This window comes from Larus michahellis, chromosome 8, assembly GCF_964199755.1.
Source record: "Larus michahellis chromosome 8, bLarMic1.1, whole genome shotgun sequence".
Taxonomy (NCBI): Eukaryota; Metazoa; Chordata; class Aves; order Charadriiformes; family Laridae; genus Larus; species Larus michahellis.
Genome location: NC_133903.1, coordinates 1,015,349 through 1,041,681, shown reverse-complemented (window position 1 = coordinate 1,041,681; position 26,333 = coordinate 1,015,349). Strand labels below are relative to the sequence as shown.

The 26,333-nt window shown below is 47.7% G+C and overlaps 2 protein-coding genes across 6 annotated transcripts in view; one reads left to right on the top strand and one right to left on the bottom strand.

The window, feature by feature from the left end:
- Nucleotides 1-4,567, bottom strand: part of TRRAP (transformation/transcription domain associated protein) — a 94,462-nt gene extending 89,895 nt beyond the window's left edge. For all 4 annotated transcript variants that reach the window (XM_074599568.1, XM_074599570.1, XM_074599569.1 and 1 more), the window contains exons 1-5: nt 4,490-4,567; nt 4,141-4,228; nt 3,458-3,608; nt 3,071-3,120; nt 443-553 (exon numbers count right to left, since the gene is read on the bottom strand). In XM_074599568.1, coding sequence (XP_074455669.1) covers nt 443-553; nt 3,071-3,120; nt 3,458-3,557 — 261 coding nt within the window. In that variant the 5' untranslated portion in view covers nt 3,558-3,608; nt 4,141-4,228; nt 4,490-4,567. The remainder of the gene's footprint in view (nt 1-442; nt 554-3,070; nt 3,121-3,457; nt 3,609-4,140; nt 4,229-4,489) is intronic.
- Nucleotides 4,568-4,587: 20 nt separating this feature from the next.
- On the top strand, nt 4,588-14,766 carry TMEM130 (transmembrane protein 130). 2 transcript variants are annotated; one of them, XM_074599573.1, is made up of 8 exons: nt 4,588-4,745; nt 7,256-7,546; nt 9,441-9,609; nt 10,228-10,397; nt 11,001-11,085; nt 12,112-12,314; nt 13,245-13,357; nt 14,077-14,766. In XM_074599573.1, the coding sequence occupies exons 2-8, from the start codon at nt 7,333-7,335 to the stop codon at nt 14,251-14,253; spliced, it is 1,131 nt and encodes a 376-aa protein (XP_074455674.1). In that variant the 5' UTR covers nt 4,588-4,745; nt 7,256-7,332; the 3' UTR covers nt 14,254-14,766. The 2 variants fall into 2 exon arrangements, with proteins under 2 accessions (XP_074455674.1, XP_074455673.1); XM_074599572.1 differs by lacking the exon at nt 4,588-4,745 and adding an exon at nt 5,187-5,463.
- The last annotated feature ends 11,567 nt before the right edge of the window (nt 14,767-26,333 follow it).

Genomic DNA, 26,333 nt, shown 5'->3' with positions numbered 1-26,333 from the left:
TTCACGTAGACATATGCGTATCCACAAACATACAATGCTTCCTACTACCCTTATATGTGAATAAAGCAAATTTAACAAATTTACGGTTGAAAAATGCAAGTTATCATTTTTACGGAACTCAATTTTAAGTATTTAATGACATAGATTCAACTTTCGCCTTTCATTCCACAGTAAATTCAGTAATTTGTAACAATGTGCCATATTTCAGTGAGAAAGCCAATGCTCTTGCACCTTGTTTTTCCCCATTTTTCATAGAAGCCCAGATTTGCGAAGTTTGTTAAGTAACTTATTTAGAAACTGGACTTTTTCAATTTCATTCCAAATGCCAGATCTATTTTTAACAACAAAGTCTATACATAAATCAGTTCATCAGGTTAATCAAGTACTTCACCGAAGAGGCAGCACACATTGCCAAAGGCCAGCGGTGCTCCACACAGCTTACCTGCGCTGGCTTCTCCTGCAGAAACTGAACTTCTCCATCCTGTAGAAAGGTGAGAAACCTAGGGATGATGTGTTCCAGGAAAGTAGAATATTGAGGGGATGATGTCACATTCTGATTAAGAAAAAAAAAAAAAAAACAACACACCAAAAAATGAGGAAACAGGCCTAATAAACATTACACAGATGAAGTGACCTTCAAGGCCACTATTAAACGTTTTCAGTGACTTTTGAATGGACTCGGTGATTTGGTATCTGCTGACACACTCAGAGCACTACTACTGAAATGAACAAAAGTGAATGGAAATTAATCTCTTTCCTCCGATCCCAATGGACTGTAATAATATTTTTTTTCTATTTTAATACTGTCACCTCACATAGAAAACGAAACTGGCATAACATACAGCTATTTTAAAAGGGAAAAAAACACCACAAAAACGCTGTAGGTGTTCTTGAACAAGACTGACAAGCACTCTCACGTTTCACTGCTTTAGGATTCCCAAGACTTTTCAGCCACTGTTAAACTGAGATTTTAGTTATTTCTACAAATATGTGTACATGCATGCACCACCCAAACCGAGCACTACTTTCCCCTGTGAAAATGATCTTGCACTACTGTCCACTTGTGAAGCCGGAAGAAATATTAGATGAGCAAGCTTCCTCCATCTGAACTGCTGCATCTGCCTTAAACACAAATCTAACTTGGCCACTGTGAGGTTTATTTGGCAACTCAGCTGTAGTTCCCGTAGGTGCTGTCAGGCAGTTCTCTGCGGTGCCTGTTACACAGCAGCACACTGCTCTGTTAATAAAGGTACAAATAAGAATGCAGCATTCTTTCGAAAAATCTATATAGGTATTTCAGGGGCTTATCCACATTATTCCTTGAATAACATAAAAGTTTTATGAAGCCACCTCCTTTTATAGATTTCCACTACTATTCTCTACTTCACAGTAAGATTTCATAAAATGCGACCATAAAACTTATTATACTAGTCACTGTGCAAACAAAGATCTTTTATCTCAAGGGCTTTCAAGAAAGCAGACAGATATCACAGCAAGGGCACAAACACATTTTAAATGCATGTGCTGGTTTGGCCTGGGACAGAGTTAATTTTCTTCACAGTAGCTACTATGGAGCTGTGTTTTGGATTTGTGCTACAAATAGCATTGATGACAGAAACGTTTTGGGTCCTGCTGAGCAGTCGAGGCCTTTTCTGCTCCTCACACCACCCCACCAGCGAGCAGGCTGGGGGGCACAAGGAGCTGGGAGGGGACACAGGCGGGACAGCTGAGCCCAACTGACCAAAGGGATATTCCAGACCATGTGACGTCATGCTCAGCGATAAAAAGATGGGGGAAGAAGAAGGAAGGGTGGGGGATGTCTACATTGGAGAGATATGGATTTGATGGGTAGACCATTTGGCGGATGAGGAATTGGTTGGATGGTTGCATCCAGAGGGTAGTGGTCAACGGCTCAATGTCCAGATGGAGATCAGAAACAAGTGGTGACCCTCAGGGGTCCATACCGGCACCAGCACCGTTCAGTATCTTCATCAATGACATAGACAGTGGGATCAAGTGCACCCTCAGCACGTTCGCCAATGACACCAAGCCGAGTGGTGTGGTGACACGCCTGAGGGACAGGATGCCATCCAGAAGGACCTGGACAGGCTGGAGAGGTGGGCCCACATGAACCTCAAGAGGTTCAACAAGCCCAAGCACAGGGTCCTGCCCCTGGGTCAGGGCCAGTATCCATAAAGGCTGGGGATGGAGAGCAGCCCTGAGGAGAAGGACTTGGGGGCGTTGGTGGATTAGAAGTTCAACACGCCCCAGCAATGTGTTTCAAATAAAGCAGGTAAGGACAGTATATGTTATAGTGGTAGCACTTTTTTTTTTTTTTTAATTGCAACATGACTAACAAACTAGATAGAGAGAATTACAGTGATTCTAAGATTTTTAACTTATTCTACAGCATAACAAGTTTTATATTATTTCAGAACAGACACATAATAACCAAGTATTCGACTAAAGCATAATTTCTGTTAACACAGGTTTGGTTTAACTTGCGTCTCACTTTTTTTTTCCTGCTGCTCATCTAAACTTGATGCTTCATCACTATGAAAACGTGTCACCGGAGCCGTCTCCACTCCTGATGTCAGATTCTGCATCTGACAACTCCTCCCTCACTTACGTACTATGGAACTACTTGGAGGAATCAGAGGGACCTCGGCTTCGCAAGGGCACAATACAAAGTGGAATTAAATAGAAGAAAGCTTTAAATACAGAGATTTCATATAATTCAACAAAGTTGAAGAAAAAAATCTATTACTTCACCTTTATTTAAATGCCTACTAAATAAAGATTAGAGCATGAAAGAGTTATCGAAGTCCAAACGTAATTCTTCAATAGCCTGCCTAATTCCTAAATACAAACCTGAAAATCAATGACTTATAACACCACCGATGATAAATCACAAGATACTAACTTACAAGATACTATTTTAACGACATAACATCAGAAATCAAACTAATATACATTAAGCACAAGAAAAACGGCCATTTCAGAAGGGGGGGGGGGAGAGGTTGGGGGGGGGGTTTGTTGTTTGGGGTTTGTTCTTTTTTTATCCATTTACCTCAAAATTCTCGCTGACTTCCTGCATCATTTTCAATTTGGTTTCATCAGCTGAAAAAAAGGAAATTCAAGCAAAAAAAAAAATAAATGTAAAACTACATCGTGAAGGAAAACACCAGGTTCATTGATGAAAGAAGCAATCAGATCTTATCAGTTTAGCTATCACCGCCCAGTTATAAGGCACACAACTCTCACAAACAACCGTCACACAACCGCACACACACAGCTCGCTCACTTTGGCTCATGCAAGTATTCTCATCACTTTGCTTCTTCAAAAATCAATACTCAAACAAAATTCAAAGTGAATTCAGCACACGTTTATCAACTGTCTAAACAATATTCAAACTATTGAAGAACTGTAACTTTCAACAGAAAAAAGTTATCTTACGTGTATTGACATCTGTAAGAGCAGCCACAAACTGCAGGTACTTTTTCATCAGAGTGGTTTGGTCCACCACCGTAGGCCCTTGTGCTGAAACGAATGCCATCTTGGAGGAGGGAGGATCAGCTTTCAGCACATAAAATCAAGACTAACACACCTACATAAAAATAAAGCAAAATGTTTGTTAGTTTAAATGACTGGTTAACAGCAGCGACCACATCACCTACACCCATTATTTTGGGGTACCAAAGAGGACGCATCTTTTCCAAAAATCACAACTGTGACATTTAGTTAGGCTTACAAAGATAAGCCTGGCACGTACAGCACTCGCTATGACAGGTACACGCTTCGGGGTACAAGTGGCTACTGGGCTCTTGTCACCAGAGGGGACAGCCCGGGTGTGCTGGCCTGGTCTCCCCGGCAGCAGAGCAGGCTGGGGGTGCCCAGGCCCCGCTCCCCTCATGCCGCCCGCGGACACCGCGGTAGCACCCGCTCCCAGAGGGGCCAGGAGCCGCCCGGCGGCTTTCCCGCTCGGAGAGAAACCCGAAATCGCATCCCGCTTGAAAGACCGGCGGCCTCCCCTCAAGCCGCTGCTTCCCCCCCGGCTCTCCGGCACAGCCCGCCTCAGCCCAGCCCCACCAGGCCGGAGAGCCCCGCACACGCCCGGCTCAGGGCCCCGCGCTCCTCACCTTCCCCGCCGCAGGGCTGGTCGCCGCCGGGTCACTCCCCGCTGCCGGGCGCCATCACACCGGCCCCATCCCCGCCGAGGCGCCCGCCCTGTGAACACGGACACCCGTGAACGGCCGCGACGGGGCCTCGCCCCGGCCCCCAGCCCTCCCGGTCCCCGTCCGAGGCCCGAGGCCTGCAGGCGCCGTGCTGGCGGGGCTCCGGCCCCTTCCTTCTCCCCGCGGCCGCCGGTTCCGCCCCGCAGCCTGCGCCGTGCCGGGCCGGGCCTCGCCTGCCGCCGCCCCGCTTCACCCCGCGCCCAGGCCCGAGTCCGGGCCCCGCCGAGGCGCCGCCGCCCGCGGCGCTCCTCACCCCGCGGCTCCCCGGGTTCGGCCGGCCCCGGCCCCCCGGCTCCCTCCTTTGTTGCTCCCGGAGGCCGGCGGCAGCGCATGGGCGCAACGGAAGCGCCCGAGCCCAGTTCCGGCCGCCGCCTCCCGCGCGTCGCACCGGGTCCCGCCCGGGCCCCTCACCGCGCCCCGGCGCAGGGCACCCGCACCGTCCGGCGGCTTCGCCCCAGCCGGGGAGGGCGCCTGCGGGCCCTCGCCGCCGCCGGGCCGCGCTGCCTGAGGTGAGGCCGGCCGGCCCCTCAGCCCCGGGGTTTCCGCTAAGGCGGCGGCCGCCGGTAACAGCGGGCGAGGAGTTATGAGTTACCCCGGGCAGAGGCGGCCGCTGTCGGTGCCCCCGGCAGGCCCGGGCCCCTCCCGCCGAGCGCCCGCCCCGCCGGGGAACGGGGGCAAAGCCGGTAGCGGGGGGCTGATCTGTACGAAGAAGGAGAAAAAAAAAGGGGGGGGGGGGGAACTAGGAGTAAGGAAGGGCTAAGAATAAGTTCTTAAAAAACCCCAAGAGCCCTGCGCTGCGCTGAGAGCCGCTGCCCCGCTCCCCCGTCGCGCACCGGGCGTTACGGGCTCCTCGCCCGGCCAGCGGGTAACGGCCGCCCCGGCCCCGGGGGCGCTCCGTGCCCGCCCTGTCAGCCCCGCACCGGCACAGCCGCCTCCCCAGGGCTGAGCCGTGCCCAGCCCCTCCGCACTGGGCGGCACTTGTGCTTTTTATTTATTATTTCTCTAAATCCCCGGCCGCTTTGCAGCAGCCCGCCCCGTTGGCCACACGGCCCCGCGGAGCCCCCCCGGGGGGGCCGGGCCGGGCGCTGCGGCGGGGGAGCGCCCCAGGGCGCGGAGCAGACACGCCGCCGCAGCACCGCGGGGGCAGCGCCCGGCCCGGCTCCGCCGCCCCGAGGATGCTGCTGCTGGTGCTGCTGGTGCTGCCGGGCCCCGCCGCCCCGGCGGCAGGTAAGGAGGGGCCGCCGGTCCGGGCCGTCACCGCCGCCGGGCGAGGGGGGCGAGGGCGAGGGGACGGACCTGGACTCGCCGGGGGCGGGTGGTCCCCTGCCCGGGGTAGCTAGCCGTGCCAGGGGATGCGGCGGGCGCGGAGTTCATCGCCAGGCGCTGGGAGCGGGTGCCCGCGGTGGAGCCGGGGGGTCCCGGCAGCCAGGGCTCAGATCCGCCGTTCTGACCCCAAACTGCGGGCCCGCTCCCCCCGCGCAGGGCCCGCACCGCACCTGGGCAGCCACCGTCGCTGCTGCGGTGGCCTCGCCGCGCTGCGCTCTGCAGAGAGGCCGGAAAGGTAAAAGAAATCCCTGAACTGGGTGAAGTGTCTGGCTCCGCCGGTGACTCACTGTGTGACCTTGGGTTGGCCACTTAATCTCCAACTGCTGTGGCTGTTGGGCTTCAGGGTGGCCCTGGTTTGTAAAGCGCCGTGATAAACTCCAAGAAGTGCGAGATAAGCGTGAGGTAGCTGGCTGGTTTTTTCCCCAAGTTCCGCTAAAACAAAGCGGAGAGTAGCCCGAATCTTCTAGAGACTGGAAACTTCTCTGTGCCAGATTTCCTCAAATCACAAGCATTTCTCTATTAACTCAAAAATCTGAACTCAGGGCCATTCCTTGTGTTGTGAAATGGGAACAACGGTGTTGCTGAGACAGTGATGTCACCGTTATTTGTCACAGTCCGTTTGCATCCAGATCTGCTCAGCACCCATGATCAATGGAATAAAACGTGGGCAGTAAGCAGATGCTTGGGGTTCTCCTTCCACCCCGTGCCAAGCTGCTGGGCGCAGAAGGGCAGTGCAGGGGAGTGCTGACCCCAGCGCTCCCTCCACATTACAGGCCATGGATGAGAGTGCCCAGCGCTGCCCCGTCACTCGCTGGCGAGAGGACAGCCAGGCAGAGCGCTGGCACAGGGAGGCAACGTGCTCCGTGTTGGAGGCAAACAGCCGGATCCTGTTCCCAGCTCTGCCCCAATTCACAACCCCCTGTGGTAGTTGCCTATCCTTTTGTTTTGGGATTTGGGGGTTGGTTTTGGGTTTTGTTGCTTTTTTTTAATCCATGAAGATCATTTAATCTTGTTGCACTGCTATTTTTTGGAACAACTGAATGTACTCTTTCCATAAAACCCAACCTCGCTCACACTCTGCCCGTTGCAGTAGTTGTAAGAGCTGGAGTAAGGAGTCTTGTGTAAACGTGTCAGAAGAGATCTCGGCGAGCGATCCAGAGGGATGGTTCAGTATCACAGGTCCTGCACTTCTCACGCCTCACTGTTTCACAGAATCACAGAATGCTTTGGGTTGGACAGGACCTTTAAAGGCCACCTAGTCCAGCCCCTGCCCTGGGCAGGGACACCTTCCACTAGATCAGGTTGCTCAAAGCCCCGTCCAGCCTGGCCTGGAATGTTTCCAGGGATGGGGCATCTCCCACCCCTCTGGGCCAGTGTCTCGCCACCCTCAGTGTAAGTAGTCACCTCCCTCGCCCTGCTGGCCACGCTGCTGGGCGTGCAGCCCAGGATGCAGGCGGCTTGCTGGGCTGCCAGTACCCATTGCCGGCTACTTGTCTGGACTCATATATACATGCAACAGTTTCTGTTTCAGGTTTTTAAATGGAGGGGAAAAAAAAAAAGAGTGCTAAAGTCTTTGCTGGGTTAAGTGTCATTGTGAGTCACATAACGACAGCTAACTAGTAAAATGAGTAAATAAATTTTTTAAAAAATGCAATAAAACAAGGTGGTTTTTTTTTTCTTCTTCTCTCCACAGAGGAGTATGGTCTGGAAATAACCAACAATGGTCCCATCACAACGGGAGCTCACGCTACTGTTCATGCCAGTCTAAGTATGAAGAATGACAGTGTCACGTCAAACTTGTATCACTTTAACTGGATTTATGCTCCTCTGATTCTGATCGAGAAATCCGAGCAGCAGTTTAACTCCGTGATCAATGTGACCGGTGAATTTCCTGGGACTTTCCCTGTATCTGTCTGGGTGACTCACAGAAACTGTTGGTTATGTCGGCCGGTCGCTAGAAACGTCACCGTGCTTCAGATTACAGGTAAAATGGCTTTACAGCTTCTATGAGTTAATTCAGTATACAGCAGAATGCTTGCTGCCTTTGCTAGCATCAGAAAAACAAAAGCCAGGCTTTCGTAAATATGACTTCTGCCAGAAGAGCTTGGTTTGTGTTCCCTGTGAGTGAGGGTGGGCTGGGACAGGCGTTTGGGCCGTACTGTATCCACCTACGTGCAGGCAGCAGCGTGAGCCTGCCCACGCGTCCCTGCCTCTGAACTGAGAGGAACTGCGCTAGGAACCAGGTACTTCAGTAGCTGCAGCTCACACATCAGCGCTGTCAGCGATGTCCCGACTCCCAAAACCATGCTTCCTGTACCGATGCCCAGTATTTCTAGTCTGAAAGTTAGGATGAGCAGGAGCAGTGACAATCTACTGATTTTCCCTGTTGCATGACATAGCAAAATCTTGGGCCATCGGCACAACAGAGCCATTACGTTTTCTTTTAAAGTTCTGACTGAGTGTACTGAAATTGGATGTGAAGTCATAGCTCATTTTCCAAACATTGCTAAGTGCAATTTCAACTTACTGGGAGTATTCATAACCAGAACATGCATTTTTTGACAAATAGACCAATGGTGCAGTGTGGTTAACTGAATCTCTGCTACAGGGACTGACGTGAAATATCACCTGGCAGCTTCCCACCGTCCCTTCTTTCAGAGACAGTAACCACGTCCCTCCAACCACGTGTCCCGGTGCTGCACTTACACACTCCCAAACAGAGCCGGCTCCCAGCCGAAGATCAGGACATGCATGAGGACAAAAGAGCGGACCTTAGGGCACAGTGACATTTGGGGGAATAGCTGGGATTTTTCTTTGAGAAACACCAAGCTTATTGGACAAGTCTTTACAAAAGTATACATGAGATCTTTTCTCTGCTAAGAACTGCTGCCTTGCTGAACATCCACTTATTCCTTTCCCGCTTTGCATTACCTCTCGTTCTCATGCCACACGCAAAAGGGACAGGGGCTGTCTATAGCTGCGAAAGGCAAGTCCCGTCGTACCTCTCTGCCTTCCCCAAGCCAGAGCACCCACGGGGGCTTCACAGGCGCCCAGGGGCAGCTGCCAGTAGCTCTCTTAAATCACAGCTCCAGTGACTCCTGCATTACCAGCCCCAGTCTGAAACGGTAATTGTGATTCCTGTTTGTGCCTCAGCTAGAGAACAGTTAACCAGATTTAATGAATTGTTAACACGGTAAGAGTCTGTTACTGGTAATTAATATCCCATTAATTTTATAATGAGCTGATAAGTGTATCATAATAATACCTCGTTATTCATAGGTTAGAGAGGATTTTTGATCAGCCTTTGCCAGTCCTTGTAAACAAACTGAAGCACAGGATCTCCTGCAGATGTCAAAATCAAAATTTCACCCTATCTGTATTCACAATATATAGCACATCTATTATTCACAGTATTCAAATTTTCATTTCTGTGGAAGTAGCTAAAACTAAAAAACCAGAAAACCAGCAACAACAAAAACCCCACCAAACAAAGAAAACCCACCACCCCAAACATGAAGGGTGTGTGTACTGGTTTGATTCTGAATCCCTTGATCTAGATACTTGATGTTAATCCCAGTTCTTTTTAAATCAATAGTAAAAATTGACATTGACTTCAATCAGTCCAGGATTATTTCTCTCAGTTCTATTAGAAGCTTTATCATGACCCATTGTATAACCTCAAATAAATAATTTAATCTCTCTGCCTCACTAACACATGCAACAACACTGAGTAATAGATATAAAACACCCTTAACCACTTGGACTAGGACACAGAAAGACTTATGCAGTACATTTTAAATAATGTTTTGATGCTCATCCAGAGCATGCCATGAAAGTGATATATGCTGTCATTCTTTTCCCACCTTATTATTCTGCAGAATTTATCACAGGGAATCTTAGCATTGCCCAGATAGAAGACAGTAGACTTACCACGCGTGGTTCTAGTTCCTCCACGGGCGCCGTGACCCGGATTTCTTTCTGTCTTCATGACCCAAGTCATTACTTCAAGTCAGCATCATTTGTCTACAACTGGGATTTTGGAGATGGGTAGGTGCGGCTGCTTTGTTTGCTTTAATGAGTATTCAGGATGGTTCTGATTCAGATGCTCATCTAGAGAAAAATCCTGATTAAATCATAGGACAAAGCAGACACCTTTGTCAGTTGGTACAGTCTCAGCATGTCAACCAGGTGAATTACCAGAAGCCACTGCACTCACAAAAAAACGATGTTTTAAAGACCAAAATTTCTTGTTCAAATATATGCTTAGGTATATTACTGTGTGTGCAATGAGCTGAACTGAACTGAATGAACTGGGGAAAGTAGCTTATTGTAAATTGTTATTTTAAAAAATCATTGCACCTGCAGATCTCTGCAATTAGCAGATTGTTGTTGAATATGTGAATAATTTTCTCCTCTCCTCTCTTTAGTTTCTTTGATTAAAAATGCACAAATATACTCTGGATCTTCACTGATTGCAATTTTATCAGTAATGCCACAGACATTAATCCTCGTTGATATGGACATAAAGTAGAATTAGAATCACAGACGACTTTTAGCATTGTCTATAAAGAAAATATACTCGAGCTTGCTCCTTTTTAAATCAGAAATGTGCAAGGACTTGGTAAAAGACAATTTTGATTCTAAATTTTTTCATATTACACATAGGGTTTATCAGATTACCAAGGAACCCTTTGTCTACTATAACTGCTCTAGCATGGGGAACCGCACAGTGCATCTGAAAGTCATAGCTGAATGGCAGCAAATTGGAAGCATCATACACGAAAGAGAAACGGTGCAGAAAACCGGTGATTTTACCACTGCTCTGGAGCTGCTGGGTAATTATAAAGCATTTTGCATCCTCAAAACAGAACTTGCTATATACGTACAGACACAATCTAGCTTTAATGTGGTAATATGATAATACAACTTCAGCATTATTTCACATGCAAGAGCTGGTCAACAGTATTCAATGAAGAGTTCTAGTGCAGAAAAACTGCAGAAAATAAAATCTGTTTCTTTTTCATTTACCGAAAATTTTACTGTTTTTTGTAAATCTCTCACATACAATTAAAACTTAAAATGTTTACTGTAAGTTTTGAAGGATTTGTTTGTTTAATTTATGCTGTCAACCCCTAAAAAATAAGCATTAGAAAAGTCTCATTGATGTGATCGGCTTCCAGAGTAAACAAACACATAAGTAAAAATGTAAAGGATTAACAAAGTAGTTGATGATATACTAAAAAGAAATCACAAAACATTCAGAAGACTTATGACAATTCTTCAGGTAGGATTCCTTTTTGGGTGTGAGGCAAGTGTTATTATTGGTTTGAGTGATGGAACTAAAATCTGCAAACTCTATGAAAACAAAGCTTCACCAGAAAACCAGTTAATTTCAAGTTCATAGGTGGAGCATGACATGCTTTTTTTCTTCCTCTCAGATGCTGTTAAAAGTATTAATGTAGTGGGCTCCAGAGAGACTCACGTAATGGAAAACTTGAGTTTATCTCTTCATATCAATGGCACGTAAGTACCAATTCAGAAAGTGGATGGCACATTGGCAGGAGTGGAAACTGGAGATGGCATGCAAGGAAATACAAACAGCCAAACCTGACATCCCTAAAAGCAGGCTTGGTTTTAGGATGGACAATGTTTGCCAGACGTAACCTCCTAGCCACAGGACTGGGCCTCATGCAATAGGAGTTTGTGATTCTAAAGCAATGACAAAGGCCTGAGAGATGGGTTATCAAAAACAAAGCTAGAAAATGAGCTCAACACATAAACATGCTGCTTTCGTTAGCAGAGAATGTCCTAAAGAGATAAGGAACAAAATACTAGTAAGACAGGGTAAAGAAAAGCTCTGTTTTCAGAATCAAAGTCCACAGTGCGTAAGGTGAATCCAAGCAGAATAAGCTGGAACAAGGGTCTGAAAATGCAAATAAAAGGCATCAACTAGACATGGGGAGAAGACACATGGCCATAAAGTGAATAGCACCTAGATTGCCTGATAGCAAATAAAACCTTTTTGTTATTGTAAGGGAGTACTGTGATCCTTGCGATTTATTTACCTTTTCCAGCTATTAGGCCATCGTACAGAGCTCATCTCACATTTCTTTCCAGTTTGGGTTGTCAGGGTGTTTTAATCAGAAGAGTCTTGGGTGTGCTTCAGTAGCACAGACAGTGATTTCTTCTGTGTGAGAAGGACAAAGAAAAAACAACCTATACTCCCTTGGAAGCGCCGGGAAAAAAGATTCCTTTTATCTTTATTGGAGAAGGACTAAGGGCTTTTCTACACACGATGGCCTTCCCATGCCCCATGCAGGTATCTAGCTCGGCTGAAAGCCTTGCTTTTATAGAAGCATCACAAAGAACTTTTTCAATTGACAAATACTATAAACCAAAAAATTATGCAGTTGATTAGTTCTCTATTTGTATTTAGGTTAACTTCATTATTTTCAGAATTACTATTCTACTTTAACCGAGTGATTCATCAACTCTTAGCTGAAATTTTTGCGAAGTTTTCACCTAAGTTTTTTTCTCTTGTCATTTCAGCCCGCCGCTGGCTTTGTGCTGGCTGATAAAGTCCGAGTGCATCCCACTGGACGGTGAAAAATGCCATCTGGTGGTGATCAACGGCTCCTGCTACAACCTCAGCCATACCTTCAGGGATGCGGGACAGTATTGCCTCAGCGTCAGGGTGGAGAACGGCGTGACCGCGCTGCAGACCTACCACGGAATAAAAGTGTGGCCGTCAGGTGAGGGGCAGCCGCTCGGGCAGTGACTAGCCCGCAGGCGAGCTCCCTGGGAGCTGGTGGAAAAGCCTAGGAAGCAGGAAGAGAGTGGAGAGCCTGTAGTGTGCTTCTGTAATTGCTCTGAACTTCTTGCATCCCACTGAACCCGTCGTCTCAAGAGCATCTTGAAGCTAATGAGTTTCCTGGGAAGGCTGAGTTACTTAAATTACATATTTTTCTCTTTAAATAGTCTGGCTCTTGTAGTTCGAGAGGATAACTAGGAAAACATATGCGTCTGTAACACTCCCTTAATTAAGCAGTTTCAATTCTTCTTTTTGTTTAGTTTAGCTATATTTTTCTTAAAGTTAGGTTTTCCTAGGCCTCCATTCAAGACGTGTCTCTGTCCCCCAGCCAGCAATCCCTGCTGCCCCCCCCAGCCTTGCTCACACACGCGCCTCTTGGGTCCCCCAGTCATCTGAGGAAGGGCTTAGGTGGCCAGGTGAAGAGGACCTGACCGGGACAGGCTGCGATGCAGGATGGTTAAACCCTCACACTCCGAAGGCACCCCTGTGTGTTCAGGGCCAAGCGTGCAAATCCTCTTTGCTGGAGGCTGCGAGCTGCTGGGAGATGAGGTTCCTCCCTGTCCCCTTGGGGTACCACAGGATACAAACACCCTGGGGGGACAGGGCTGACCTGTGTAACTGGGTGGGGGGTTTAGGCTGTTCAAGGGAAAAGAGGGGTGAAAAGGGAAAGACCCTTACAACCCCGCATTCTCACTTCTGAGATGTCAGAAAGACTTGAAGTGATCTGGGCTGAAAACTTTATTCTCTGTTACACGCATGTCCTTTGTTCTAAAAATACAAAATTTCTCCTAAAACATCATTTCCTTCTCCCTTTTGCCTCTTCTCAGTGCATCATATCACTCCAGCAATGTCCCCTTGCGCTCTTTCCTAGGGATCCACCCGGCTCTCTTTGTCCTGCTCTGCATTGCTCTGGTTTCAGTGACGCTGGGACTGGTGCTGTACACGACCTTTCGAAGTAACACACAACAAAAAGATCTCGTGGAGGTATTCGGTTACTCCTACTCTGAGCTGGGATAGTAATGAGATGCCTTTCAGCCATGTCCCTTCTTTAATGCCCAGGCAAACAGAGCGGGAGGGAGCATTTCCCTGGTACGTCTGATCCGTTCCATGGAAAAAGTCCAAACAGTGTAGGCAGCACTTTGAACAACAGGCATGCTTTTGGCTGGCCGCGGAGAGCTAGAACTATTAGTCAAGTTGCCAGGGCTATCGGGGCAGTTTGTTATTGTTCCCAAGCAGGTGCCAACAAGGAAGTATCCATGCGAGAGGATCCACCTCTGAGTGTTTAGTTTAGCAGGGGGCTAGTGAGAGAGGATACAGGGTAGTACGAAAGGGTGGGTATGTTACCTAAAGTGGCACTAAATTGCCACTTGACCCTAGAATGTGACCTTTATCTCCCCAGCTCCCTTCCGTCTCTGGTGTAGCTTTCACGTGCATTTGTAATAAGCATGAGCTCCTAAATCCAAGGTAGCTTTCTTGGCCCTTTGGAACATACCTAATACACTTTGCATCATGCCACGATGTGAGTATCACCTCTAGAGAGACTGCCCGTGAGCCAAGCATAAGTCAGAAGTCTGTTTGAAATGGTGGCTGACTGAAACTGGTTGAGGGCCAAGTGCCGCTTGTGGCCCAAAGTATTCTTGCTGGACTCACCTGAGCCAGGAGGATCCAAATTAAAAATGATCTCTTTGATGTTCCTTTTCCAGGTAGCTGACTTTGACTTTTCTCCACTGTCTGATAAAAACCTGTCTTCTCATTCGGAGTCAGGCTGTGGCCAAATATGTTGCAGATCGTGTTTTCTTCGGTCATCTCAAGAAGCTGCCAGGGAGAGTCATGAACTTCTACATTCTTTTTATAAGCCAGTCAAAATGTACACAGTGTGAAGAACACAATTGCACTTTGGTTGCACTAACTGCCGAGTTTAACTTTCTCACTTGTGATGAGTTAAAAGCCCAGTGCTGCATGAATGGTTTGGTTTTGCCCATGCGCTGAGGTTAACCACTTTTAAGTCCAGCACTTGTGTGTTTCCTTCTCTGAACTAAAAAAAAGCAAGCCCTGAAACACAGCTTTGTACTTTTAAATTATACGGGTGTATACAGTTACAGCTGTAAATGCAGCATTTTATTCTTATGGATTGTTTTATGTGCAGGTTTGCTAAACTCACTACCTCTTGTAATTTCTCTGGTCCTTCTGCTGTCTGTTTCAAAGAAGAAAATGCTTAAGACAAACATTCCTCTCTCCTGTGTTACAACAATATGACTGGAAATGGAAGTCACCCACAATGCTGTTGAGTGTGTATTTGTTCTAAAAAGGAACTGTCTTGTCCAGGTTGAGAAACGCGTAGGTACTTCCAATGACCCCAACTACCTAATTACATTGTCTTTTTTCCTCCTGTCTTTAAAGACCCCTTTTTAAGTTAATGGGCCCCTGTGGGACCGCGGTGGCTGGTGCCCTGCTCACCAGAGCTCGCTGCTACCAGCTGTTTGGTGGGGTTGCAGCACATGCTGTAGAAGACTCCACATCTCCAACATTTCATGAAGTGGTACACCACTCTCATCTCTAGAAGTAGCTTTACTTCACCCCCCCAAGGCTGTTCATTCTTTTGTTTCTTATATTACTACCCAGCTAGTCACCAAAGCTCTTCTTCCAAAAATGCAACAGCCAGTAGCTCAAAGCTGCTCAGCAAAACACACTAAACTCAAATTCATAGTCACTGTTCAAGGCTGTATAAACTCCGTGCCTGCTGCAGCCTGTCTCCTACTCTCGGCTCCCTGCTCAGCTGGGCTTTGCCGCCTGCTACGAGCAGTTCTGAGTATACCGGAGGCTTTTCAACAAAAATGCGGCCATTGCTTTTTTCAAACGTGACACACCTTTACCCACTCTGATTTAAAGCCTATGGGTATCATGAGCTTGGGGTTTTTCAAGTATGTCATAATTTCTCAAATGCACTGACTGGGAGGTAATGGTCTGAATGTGAGGGGATTTGCCGTGAGGTTTTCGGGGTGCTCATCTCATTCAATTCTGCATTTCCTCAGAGAAGCCCAGAGCTTTAGTTTGTCTGTGAAAGAAATTACGTGACCTCAGAATGGCTTTGTTAATTAACTTGAAACATTCAAAATAGAACAGGATCATTTAAGATAACAAATGACCCAGTAAAACCAAGTTTTTGTCAAAAAGTACTTTCCAAGGCAGAACTTCTTTTGGCTTTTTTTCTAAAGAGGAACTGGATTCATAAGCAAGCTTGTTGATCAGGAGTGGTGCCCTTTGCATTCCTTCTCAGTGCCCTGGTGTCAAACTCTTACTGTCAGTCGTAGTCAGTCACTGTTAAAAATGTGCCTCTCCTTAGGCTAGCAAAGAAGGTATTGTTCTCAAGAGCTTCAGTTTTATTGCTTATTCCTGAGATCCAACTATCTGAGCCATTGCCAAAGGTACCTGACTTCTTCTGGGGTGTCAGTGTGCTCTGTGAATGGCTACCCAGTCTTTGGGCACTGGAAATGACAGATTTTGGATGTGAAAAATGCAACCCAGGGTGACGGTGGCCCTGGACAGTCTGCAGAGTGGCTCTCTGCAGCCCCAAGTTTAGTTTGGGCTGCTGCTTTTATTATGTTTGTGACAGACGTGTGACCCTGGCTACTGTAACACGCCTAAAGACAACCCCTTGGCACACTAATGAACGTGCAAAAAGCCTTTTCTTCTGCATGGCGCGCTCCTAGCAAGGACGGTAAGGATGAGAGCAGACTCGGTTACAGGTCCCTGAACCAGGGGTCATCTGGGTTGGAGGAAGATCGTATCCCAGGAGTAAGACCTGTGTTCTGCCCCGTGTTCCATTAACGCCCAGCTGATTCACAGGGTGCCATGGGCTGGTACGCCACGAACATCACTGCTTTGGTTTTGTGCCTCTGAGCTGAGAGACGGCGGATCATGCCAAACCTGGCCACAGTGGATATCAACCCCCAGGGGAAAAAAAGAGGGACACAGAGTTAGCGATGTGAAAGACGGGCCTAAGAAAATCCCCAATTTCCTGGTGAGGAAAAGAGAGCAGATGTCCTTCAGAAGAATATGGGCTCTTATTCCCTTCCTGAAATGAACAAAGGGTGGCAAAGGAGTCAAATGATTCAGAAAGGTAGAAATGATAAAGTGCTGCAAAGCGGAAAGTCAACACTACCAAATAGTGGAAGATATTATTCAGGAGCAGATGGAAAAGAATAGAGGTTAGAAAGAAAGACATCTCTTGCAAAAAATAAGCAGTGGAGAAAATACACTTCAAAGGGCATGTCAAGAAGCAAATTAACCAAGAAAATTGAAACAACCTTAACAAATTGAGGTGTAAGTATGAGAAATATTCACAGGAACGTGTTCCTGAACCCAATATGAAACTGCTTCCTGCACAACAGACTGATCTGTGGGTTCAATAAATGCCTCTGAAATTGAAGACAAAAGGTAATTGAGCGGTTCAGGATATAGCAGGGAGATTAGTGGGACGTAACAAGGATCAGCAGGAGGATTCATTTTGTTAACCTTAGAAATCAATGACCTGGAAAAAGGAATGTTCAGCAAAACGATGAAACTCACTGATTCAAAACAAGAGTCCAGTGAGTGCAAAGCCAAAGAGCGATTGAATTCAGGTGACAGGCAAGAGTGTGAGTAGATAAAAAGTTTAAGCAATAAGAATTAATTACGAGGAAATGCATTTAAGGACAAAAATGTTCTGGAAAGGCATAGTATAAAAACACACGGTAAAGGAAAAGAATGTTTGTTATTCTGTAATTTGTCATATAAACAACGGTACCAGGTTGTGCAGTAGGTGTGGGGGCAAATTGGGCCTTTATCGTAACAGCAGAGCATACGGCTCTGAACGGGCCAAGGCTGAATTCTGTCTTTCGTCTCTGGGAAGAGATTACACAGCCCAGGCTGTGGCAACAGTTTGAATTCGCAAGACCTCGATTGTGTTTGCTGGATGCTGTCGGAATGGAAATTGTTTCAGCAAGAGGAAGGCAAAGACTTTCATATTTAAATGCTCAGCATTATTATCAGATAATCAGCCAACACTTCACCTTGATTTTGGAGAGCCAGTGCCAGTTTCCCGGGAAACTGAAGTGCTATCCTGCAGCTGTCACAAAATTGTGTAAATCCTGCAGATCTCAGCTTTGACAGCCCACTGAGCACTACAAATGTGGATTTTTAAATTGCAGCCACCAACATGGGGAACGCAGAAGTTCCAGAAACTTCTCGGGCCTCACCTTTCAGAGCCGGGTGTGCTCACGGCCAGCGTGCGGAACCCCGACAGCAGCGTGCGTAAGGGCAGCAGCTGCAGCACAGAGCCGAGTTGGTACAGAACGTGGCAACTGCACAACCGACACACCTACAAGAGCAAATTATACTAGAGCGCCAGTATACTGTACCAGTTGTTATACTAGTATTACAAGTATACTAGCACACGACTATATACAAATTATACTGGGGCACTCTGGTCCCACGACTGCCCCAGCCAAATAAATTCCTAATGCATTTACTCACAGGAGCCCCGGGAGGCAGAGAATTGCTATTATCACCGCTCGCGGGAGGCAAAACGGAGCCGTACAGAGATATGGAGCTCGCTTGAGCACCGGGGCAGGTGTGGATGCCTGCATAAAATTCAAGATTAAAAAGATTACGGAACGATGCAGGCTATCTACCTAATCTTGGTTGGTTTTACAGTCCGTGGAGCGAAAAGTGCTGCATTCAGGTTGCCTCTTAGAGACAGGAGGCGGATACCGGGCCTGCCCGCTGCGGTCTGTGGAGCGCACGGCAGGTGTCTCCCAAGGCTCGGGAATGTCTCCACAGCCCCACCACGGCAGCCATGAGCCGCTGGAAGACTTCCAGTGAACACTGTTCCGCACGCCTCGCCGTGGCATGCAAGCTAAATGCACAGCCAGGTTGGAAAAAGATGCACATTATTCCCAGCCCAAGCGTGGCGTTTTGGGCGCCGCCCCAAGCAGGGCCGGGAAAGGGCTCCGTGTCCATCGCTACGCACAGGGACGCTGGCCCGCGCCGGGAGGCCCGGTCGCTGGCTGGGCGGCGATGGAGGGGCCGCGGGGGCAGGCTGGGCAGGCGGTCACACTCACGACAGCCGTGGGCTCTGCGTCCCACGGCCTCGACGGGCCACCACCCCGCTCCGCCGACATGATGGCCAGGGACGCCGCTGCGCCAGTGGCAGCCGTGGGACTGGGCCCGGTCCCGGGAACGGAAGCGACAGAGCTTTCCGTGAAGGAGGGTAACTGTGAAGTTTCCATCTGCAATGACTTAAGTTACGGAAAATGAAGAAGAAAGCAGTCCACAGTACACAACGGATTCTGCGTGCACACAGCTGAGCGCCAACGCTTCTTAAAATCACCTGGAGGCCCCCATTGCTCCGGTGGACGGTCTTGGAAACAGGGAAGCAGATGCAGCAACAAACAGGCACATTCTGGTTTAATGGCTCTATAAACTCAGCCCTTCCCGGCAATATAAATTAGGACTCTGTCATTTAAAGCTTCTTTTCAGCTTCAATTTAGATACAAAATGAGAACAGACCACAGCAATAAAAGCTCTCTTATCTGATCAACAGCATGTACTTAATAGCAAAAAAAAAATTATGCCATAAGTTTTTAATGTCTCTTCAGGTTCCTGTCCTTAATCTATTCTTCTTTCATTATATGCAAAGTATTTATAATATTTTGCATTGTATCAGAAAGGAAAAAATAATCTAAAAAATCCAAATGCACCCACTAATTAAATAGCAATGCCCTTACTTTCATTCATGCGATCTTGATAAATTACAGTCTTCCCATACTAATTAACTTCAGGTTTAATGGATTTCTTTCACCACCCCAAGCCATGTACCAAAACACAACACGCTCAATTTAACAAAAACAAGCCAGTATTGAAGCTGGCCGGTTTGATCGTGCTTCAGCAAAGCGCTCCACCACGCGCCCGGGCGCAGGGCAGGAGCAGCCCTGCAGGAGCCGCGCCGGGGGGCGGCAGGGCCCAAGGAGCACGAGGAGCCCCGCTCCCGTGGACGGCCCCATTCCCGGCACCATCAACCCACCTTGGGCGAGCATCCCCGGAGCCAGGGCTAGCGCAAACCCATTGCTTAGCCCACTGTCAGGTTTTTTTCCACCTGCAATGAATTCACTCGCAATTCACACTTGCAACGGACCCAGAGCACGTTCACGGGTGACAGGGGACACACAGGGCTGTCTCTCGGCCCTCATGGTTACGGCGGGTGCCATAACGGCAGGTCTGCGCTTCTCAACCAACCCGAGCAACACACGAGGCTCTGTATTTGCATGTTCAAGTGATTTATGATATTGAATTAGGCCATTAAAGGAAGGTATTTCTGTTGTTCAATAATCTGTATGCTTGGGGAGTTGATCAAGGTTATAAGAAAGGAAATTTGGGTGAAAACACTGAGGGAAAATAGCAGAGCTGTTACACAAGGCGCTATCAGGAAGCGACTGTCAGCCCCTGGCCCTGGGGGAGAGAGATGGGTCAATACAGCCCCCCCGAGCCACCCGGGAAAGACGTGGGGGTTTCTTACAGCTTGAGTTTTGAGTCTGACATTGTTCCAGGTAGATCTACTTGTGATATTTGGAGTTCTTACTTATGAATTCTTTTCTCCCTCTAACAGCAGTAGGACAGTAATATGCTCTACCCTGTCAAACAACTGCAAGATTTCACTCACGGATAAAATTATTCATACTTGGTAAGATGAGTGTTTCACATCACAGGTCCACCTCCACAGAAGGAGTGAGGCATCCATCTCTCAGAGGCGGCTCTCCGCAGATTGCAGTTGCATTCTGAAGTATCCTTAAGACCGATCCAGGCCCCGCAGCTTGGATGGGGAGGGGAGAAGCTTTCAGAGGCAAGTGGATTTGCAAAGAGCCGTTATTTTAATCGGGTTTTATTCCCTTTTCTCTATTTTGTTCTGTCCTTCCCTTTGGCTTGGTAATAAGTAGTGGGGAAAACCTGCTTGCAGACAGGAAGACATCATATAATTAAAGGTAAATCATTCCATTTAGCTCTGTGGGAACAACGTCCTATTTCACAATACAGTATGTGGAAAATCAGGTAAGCAGTGCATGCATTTTTCATGAACAGGAGGACCCTCAACCATTACTAATGAAGTACAGAAAGAAAAGACAGGACTCTCAGTAGGGAAATACCATCCATTAAATGCCTCCCTGGGGATCAAATGACACTTAAAATTGAGAGACACTAACTGCCTCCTACATTTCAATCGGTACCAGCAGGACGCCTATTTGTAAAGATTTGTGCTGCCTGTACTCTGTTAGCGTAAGATGCCACATAAATACTTTGTGATCTTTGCAGTAGGTTTTACCCCTTTTTTCCCCCAGACCAGGAGCCTGATTTCGCTTTTGAAAACGGTTGATCCTGCACAAGAGCAGCCCCGTGAGTGCGCGGAGGCCCACTGAAGTCAATGGACTGCTGAACATGGGTTCTGAATGTTTTCTGATCAGGGCTTTAAATACGTCACCCTTTACAACAAGGCTTCCATGGTCGCTTTTGTGAAAGCCTTTTACTAAATACCTATCACCAAAGATCAAAAGGCTTTTGAAATACGTCCCCTAAGAAAAGCAAAAAATGAGAACTCAGAAATTCATTCATTTCAAAACTGATTAATCAAAGACAGCTCTTTGATCAGCAAAAAAAGTCCTCAGTTCCAAAACAATGAGCACTTTAATAGGGAACGATTACATTTCTCCGGGTGTGTTGTCCTTGAGGCAGACGTTGGGCTCCCATGGGCGTCACCGCCACGGCTGCCCGGGGCTCGGAGGGACGACTTCTTTTCATTACGGTACCACCCGACAAGGCCACAGCTCCGTCCCAGGAACCACCTGTTGCCTCCCTCTGGCTCTGCCGAGCGCACGGTAACGTTTGCACCGGAGCTCCCTGGGGTTGTGTATTGATGTGTGTGTGTGTGTGTGTGTGTGGAGATACAAACACACGTACACACAGACGTATTTATGCAATATCCACCGCCATTCAAATGAGAAAAGCCCAGGGATTCCTTCCTGCAGTGGATTTTACATGACTCCTAAAAAAAAAATAGTCACAAATAGCAGAGATTAACCAGCAGTGTCAAGGTCTGAGAGGAGAGATTACAGATCCCACAGCGCAGATGTTTGCAGCCGCTGACAGTCCTGTGATTTAAAGAGCTGTTCTCCCGCGTCATTACAGGACGGGCAAACGTCTGCCACAAATAATCATCAACAGCTCCTGCCCGTCCCCGGAGAGCTTAGTCTGGATCAAATGGAGCCTGTTCAAAACCTGCCGTGCCCGTCGCAGAGGTGGCCACAGGTCAGTGGCAGCCAAACTGAAACTGTCCTCCGGTGTCAAGGACTCGTTGGGGTGTAGGACACAATGGGGACGCTTAATCGCCACGCTAAACCAGCAGGAACCCACCCCTTTGCCCTGCTCATTCTGAGCTGCTACAGGATGATGAATTGCCAATGACTTTGGGAGGGTCACAGTGGCCATGGGAAAGCAAGGCATATACGGTTGTTATTATTAACAACCAGCATTCTGCTGGTTTTCACACCACAGACACATCGCAGATGTGCAAATTATGTAAAACCAAAATAATTCCTGGAGATCAACTGTCATGGAAGGAGAAACTACTCCAAAGCAAGCATTAAAAAAAAAAAAAGAAAAGAAAAAGAAAAAAACATCAGCAATACCAGGACATTACAAAGGGACCCTCTGTCCAGAAAGAGACAGAGGAAGGCACAGCAACCTTCAGGGAAATAGCAACGTGAACAAAAAGCAGAAAAAGAAAGTATGAGGCAATTCTATAGGTTTGGAATTTTCTGGGTAGCATCTGTACTTCTGTAAAATGTGCTCCTGAGAAAGACAACTGTAATCAAGGCCTACGTGCAACATTACGGAGAGTTTTCAGAAAAAGTGGGTATGGTCATTCACTGGCAGTGACACAAAGCAAACTCATCGCCCTCTTCAAGTGAGAAGGCTAATGCCCAGGGAGAGGGGTGTGGATTCACAGCCCGTTAGTTCCTCTGCACTGTCTTCTTCACGTAGTTGCTCTGCCGGGTGCCATCAGCCTCAAAGAGCTGCCCTGCTCCCGCAGCACTCGCTGGTGCTTGTCCCTCTCCCTGCGTGGGACCTGCCACGCTGAGCGAGCCGTGGGAGCGTTCCCGGTTCTCATCAGCCAGCTCCCACCAGCCACTTGCCCCCTTGGCTCCAGCCCCGCTGTCGCTGCCCGAGCCAGGCTCCTGCAGACCCCTTCTGCCGGCAGCGGGAACGGGCAGCAGCCTCTGGCAGAGAAGCGCTGAGGAGCATCTGGATTAGTAGCATCCTCCATCGGCTCGGCTGGACCAGCGCAAGGGCATCTGTGCTTTCTGAGCAAAGGGAGCTGCTCCACACAAAGGAATTCAGGGCGTTCGCTGATGCGCTGTCAGTTCCCAGCCTCTTTACTTGCTACTAATCGCTTACACGAGCTTTGAGCCAACCTTCCTGTTCCCTTCCCTCTCTCCCTACAACAGCAACTTTACTGTCAGTAATTCAGGCAATATAGTGTCTCCTGGTACAATGAACACACGCAAGTCCCCTTGCAAGCCCCAGACGCGCGGCCGCTGCTCTGCTGTTTATGAACAGCAAGGTGTTGCAGCGTTTGAGCCAGCAGAGAAACGTGAAAGGAAAGAGAGCTGAGCGGGTTTGCCATTTTGCAGGGCTGCACCTCTCTTCTCTTCCATCCCAGACTCTTGGGAGTCTTGAAATACCAAACCCCATGCTAACACGTGCTGGTCCGACTCCGCTGTGGCCAGCACTGGTCTACACCACCCACAAGTCTAAAAAACATTCTACCCCAAAATGTTAAACTCTCGGAGGATCGGAGTCAGAGGATGAATCAGGCTGATGGGGAGCCCAGGAGGTCTCTAGTCCAACCTGCGGCTCAAAGAGCGTCAGCTGAGGTCAGACCCGGTGGCTCAGAGCTTTCTCCAGTTGGGTCCTTGAAACCTCCAAGGACAGAAAGTGCACAGCCCCTCTGGGCAGCCTGCTGTCTCCTATCCTCCCACCACACACCCCGGTGAAGAGTCTGGCTCTGTCTTCTGAGCCCTTATTGTCACAAGGCTTTTTCTTCCCAGGTGCAAGACTTTGTATTTGTCCTTATTGAATTTCACAGGGTTCCTGCTGGCCTTTCAGCCTATCAACGTCCCCCTGAATGGAAGGTCTGCCCTCAAGCTACAGACAGGTAGCACCCAGAATTTGGTGTCACCTGCAAAGTTGACAAAAGCATGCTCCACCACCTGCTCCAGGTCACTGGTAAAGGTGATAAACTGGACAGACCCTGGAGCACTGCACTTGTTACACGCCTTTGAGTGTGACCAGGATCACTGAGCCAATCAGTTTTTTAATCCATTGAGTTGTCTGTCCGTCCAGAACATAATATCCCACACGAGACAGAAGAGTATTCAGGGGGACTGTTGAAAGCCGTGCTGAAGTCAAGGTAAATGACACACACTGCTCTTCCCTTGTCCACAAATCCTCCTGTTTTACCATTGAAGGCCATCAGACCGGTCAGGCATGTTCACTCTTGGTCAACCTGTGCTGACTGCTCCCTCACAAGTATGTCCCAAGAGGAACTGTTACTTGATGGAAACGACAGAAAATTCAAACATCATCAGATATTCCCAATCAGCAGCACCAAGTCCAATCAAGTTCAGAAGCATCCTCAGCCAAAGCATCTTTGTTTCAAAGACGGATGTTACGCAGCAGACGGGCCATGAGCTGGCTGGTGCCAGAGGGAGCCCTCTCCTGGCTGAGCAGGACCTACCAGCTAAGAGGGTTCAGTCGGAAGATCTGATGAAACACTTCCATCAGAAAATCAAACTTGAAAATAGTTCATGATCAGCGCTACAAACAGTAGATTAGGCAATGAGTGCATCCAACCAACTACTTCAAGAAATGTTGAAACTACTTCAAGAAATGTCACTAAATCATTTTTTGGAAATCTTCCTGTTACCCTAAGAAGTTGCTGTTTCTTATACAACATCCCAAATTTCGATGTATACTGGGGCACGTTCTTAGTGCTGTATAATTTTTAAAACAGATGGGTCTTGTTTAGTTCCAAAGCTCTTGAGTATGTCATTTTTAAATACAAACTGGAAAATTTCCACTTAATTTATGCCTCAAAGTTAGCATGATTTCACAGCAGCTGGATCTGTTTCACTAACTCATACGCTCCGCGAACAGAGCCGGTACCTACGTACTCACCTCTGTCTTCAAGGGGGATACAGACCCACAGAACGCAAACGTTTCACCTCTGCCCGTGGGACAGCATTCCTTCTTGCATGAGATTGTACTTGGGGCCTCAAGGCAGACTGTGCCATTACGGATTCACGCTCAATTCTTCATCGATGCTGCACATGCCACACTTCTGTAAAACTGTTGCAGAATTTTTTGAGAATTTGCTTTCTTATTTTAAGCAAGACCATTTTTTTATAGTCCTTTAGCATTATAACCAAGTGCCTTAGTGCCATCTGTCGAATTACTCACATGGAGCCATAAAAACATTCTAAAATAATCTAATACACCTTTTATTTGCTGGTGAGTGCCACAATTTAAAATATTTCTAATTCATATTTGACACGGCTACTAATCAGCGCTCAATATCAGAGGACAAATAAGTATTTTTTCTTTCTAATGATATGCAGCACTGTAACTTTTCAAAAAATGCAATGTATATGTTACCAGCCCAGCACTGAATCTCACGAGTCATGAAGTTTTGGAGCATGACATTGCATTGTTTGGACGTAGGAGAGCCTGCAGAGCCACAGCCACAACATTTTAAATGGGATATATTTTTTAGCCTAGAAATGCTGGAGATATATGTGGCTATATATTTTTTAAAATTGCTTCCTTTCCCCAGAAAGGGAAGAAAGATCGTTAAGTGGTTTTATTGTGGCACAGAGGGAATCACCTTGGCTCTGAGAGGAAAGAACATCACCATCAAAAAGTCTTCAAGAGTGCATCAAGGATCCAGAAAGCTGCACTGAAACCACCTGGGCTTCCCTCCGCGGATTGCAGGAGGATGAGCTTTGGTGCTCTGGAGGAGTCAGAGACACCACGAGGGGAGGGAGGAAAACAAGGCTCCCCACGTTTCAACACCTTACGGTCAGTTGGCCTGCAAAACGTGCTGAAAGCTGAAGCAGTGATAACTACGGTTTACACTATTGTCCTCTCTCTGATCTCTCTGATGCCTTAATGCAGCATTTAATGCTGGCTTCACTGTCACAGCCTAAAAGAGGACTGCCACACAGACAGTCCGACAAGAAAACAAACAAGTGGCTTTATGTCAGGTGGCTTAAGAGGAAAATGCACACAGCACAGCATTTCGAGCTTTTCTCACAAAACCGTGCCCATAGTGCCTGGCCGTTTTCAGAAGCCCAGAGAGCACGTGAGGCCATGGGTGCTGCCGACAGCCAGCGAAACCGGAGGGGTCCTGCCAGGAACAATCCTAGCTCTGCTTCTGAAAGGTGTCCTTCTTCGGTTCCTACTTATCAAGATGGCTTTTATGCAGTGAGTAACCCAGGACTGCATCACCGCCAGAATTTCACTTACCTTCAATGCACCCTTGTAGTTCTTTGTCCTTGTTGAGACTTTTAGAACAACTCCATTATAAAAAAAAGGCTGATGGAATACCAGGTGAGCTGTATCTTTTCAGGCATTTGGAAGCACCACAGGTCTGCCAATAATTCAGGGCAAGCAGAGATGCTCTTCCATCACACAAAGCTCTGCAGACATACAGTAAAGACATATGTGCATCCAAACATTTCCAGGCATATGATAAAAGGCATGTTCCACCTATCTCTGACTCCTCACCGCAGATGAACTCTCCCAGTCTCTGTTCTAACATTCAAAGGAACAAAGGGATTTTTCTGCAATGCTGCAAATGATACAGATCTCG

Bases quoted from the DNA above. Each gene is read 5' to 3' on its own strand.
- TMEM130 (XM_074599572.1), top strand. From the start codon at position 5,412: ATGCTGCTGCTGGTGCTGCTGGTGCTGCCGGGCCCCGCCGCCCCGGCG. The intron at 9,610-10,227 runs GTAGGTGCGGCT...TATTACACATAG, and splicing joins AACTGGGATTTTGGAGATGG to GGTTTATCAGATTACCAAGG. The intron at 11,086-12,111 runs GTAAGTACCAAT...TTGTCATTTCAG, and splicing joins TCTCTTCATATCAATGGCAC to CCCGCCGCTGGCTTTGTGCT.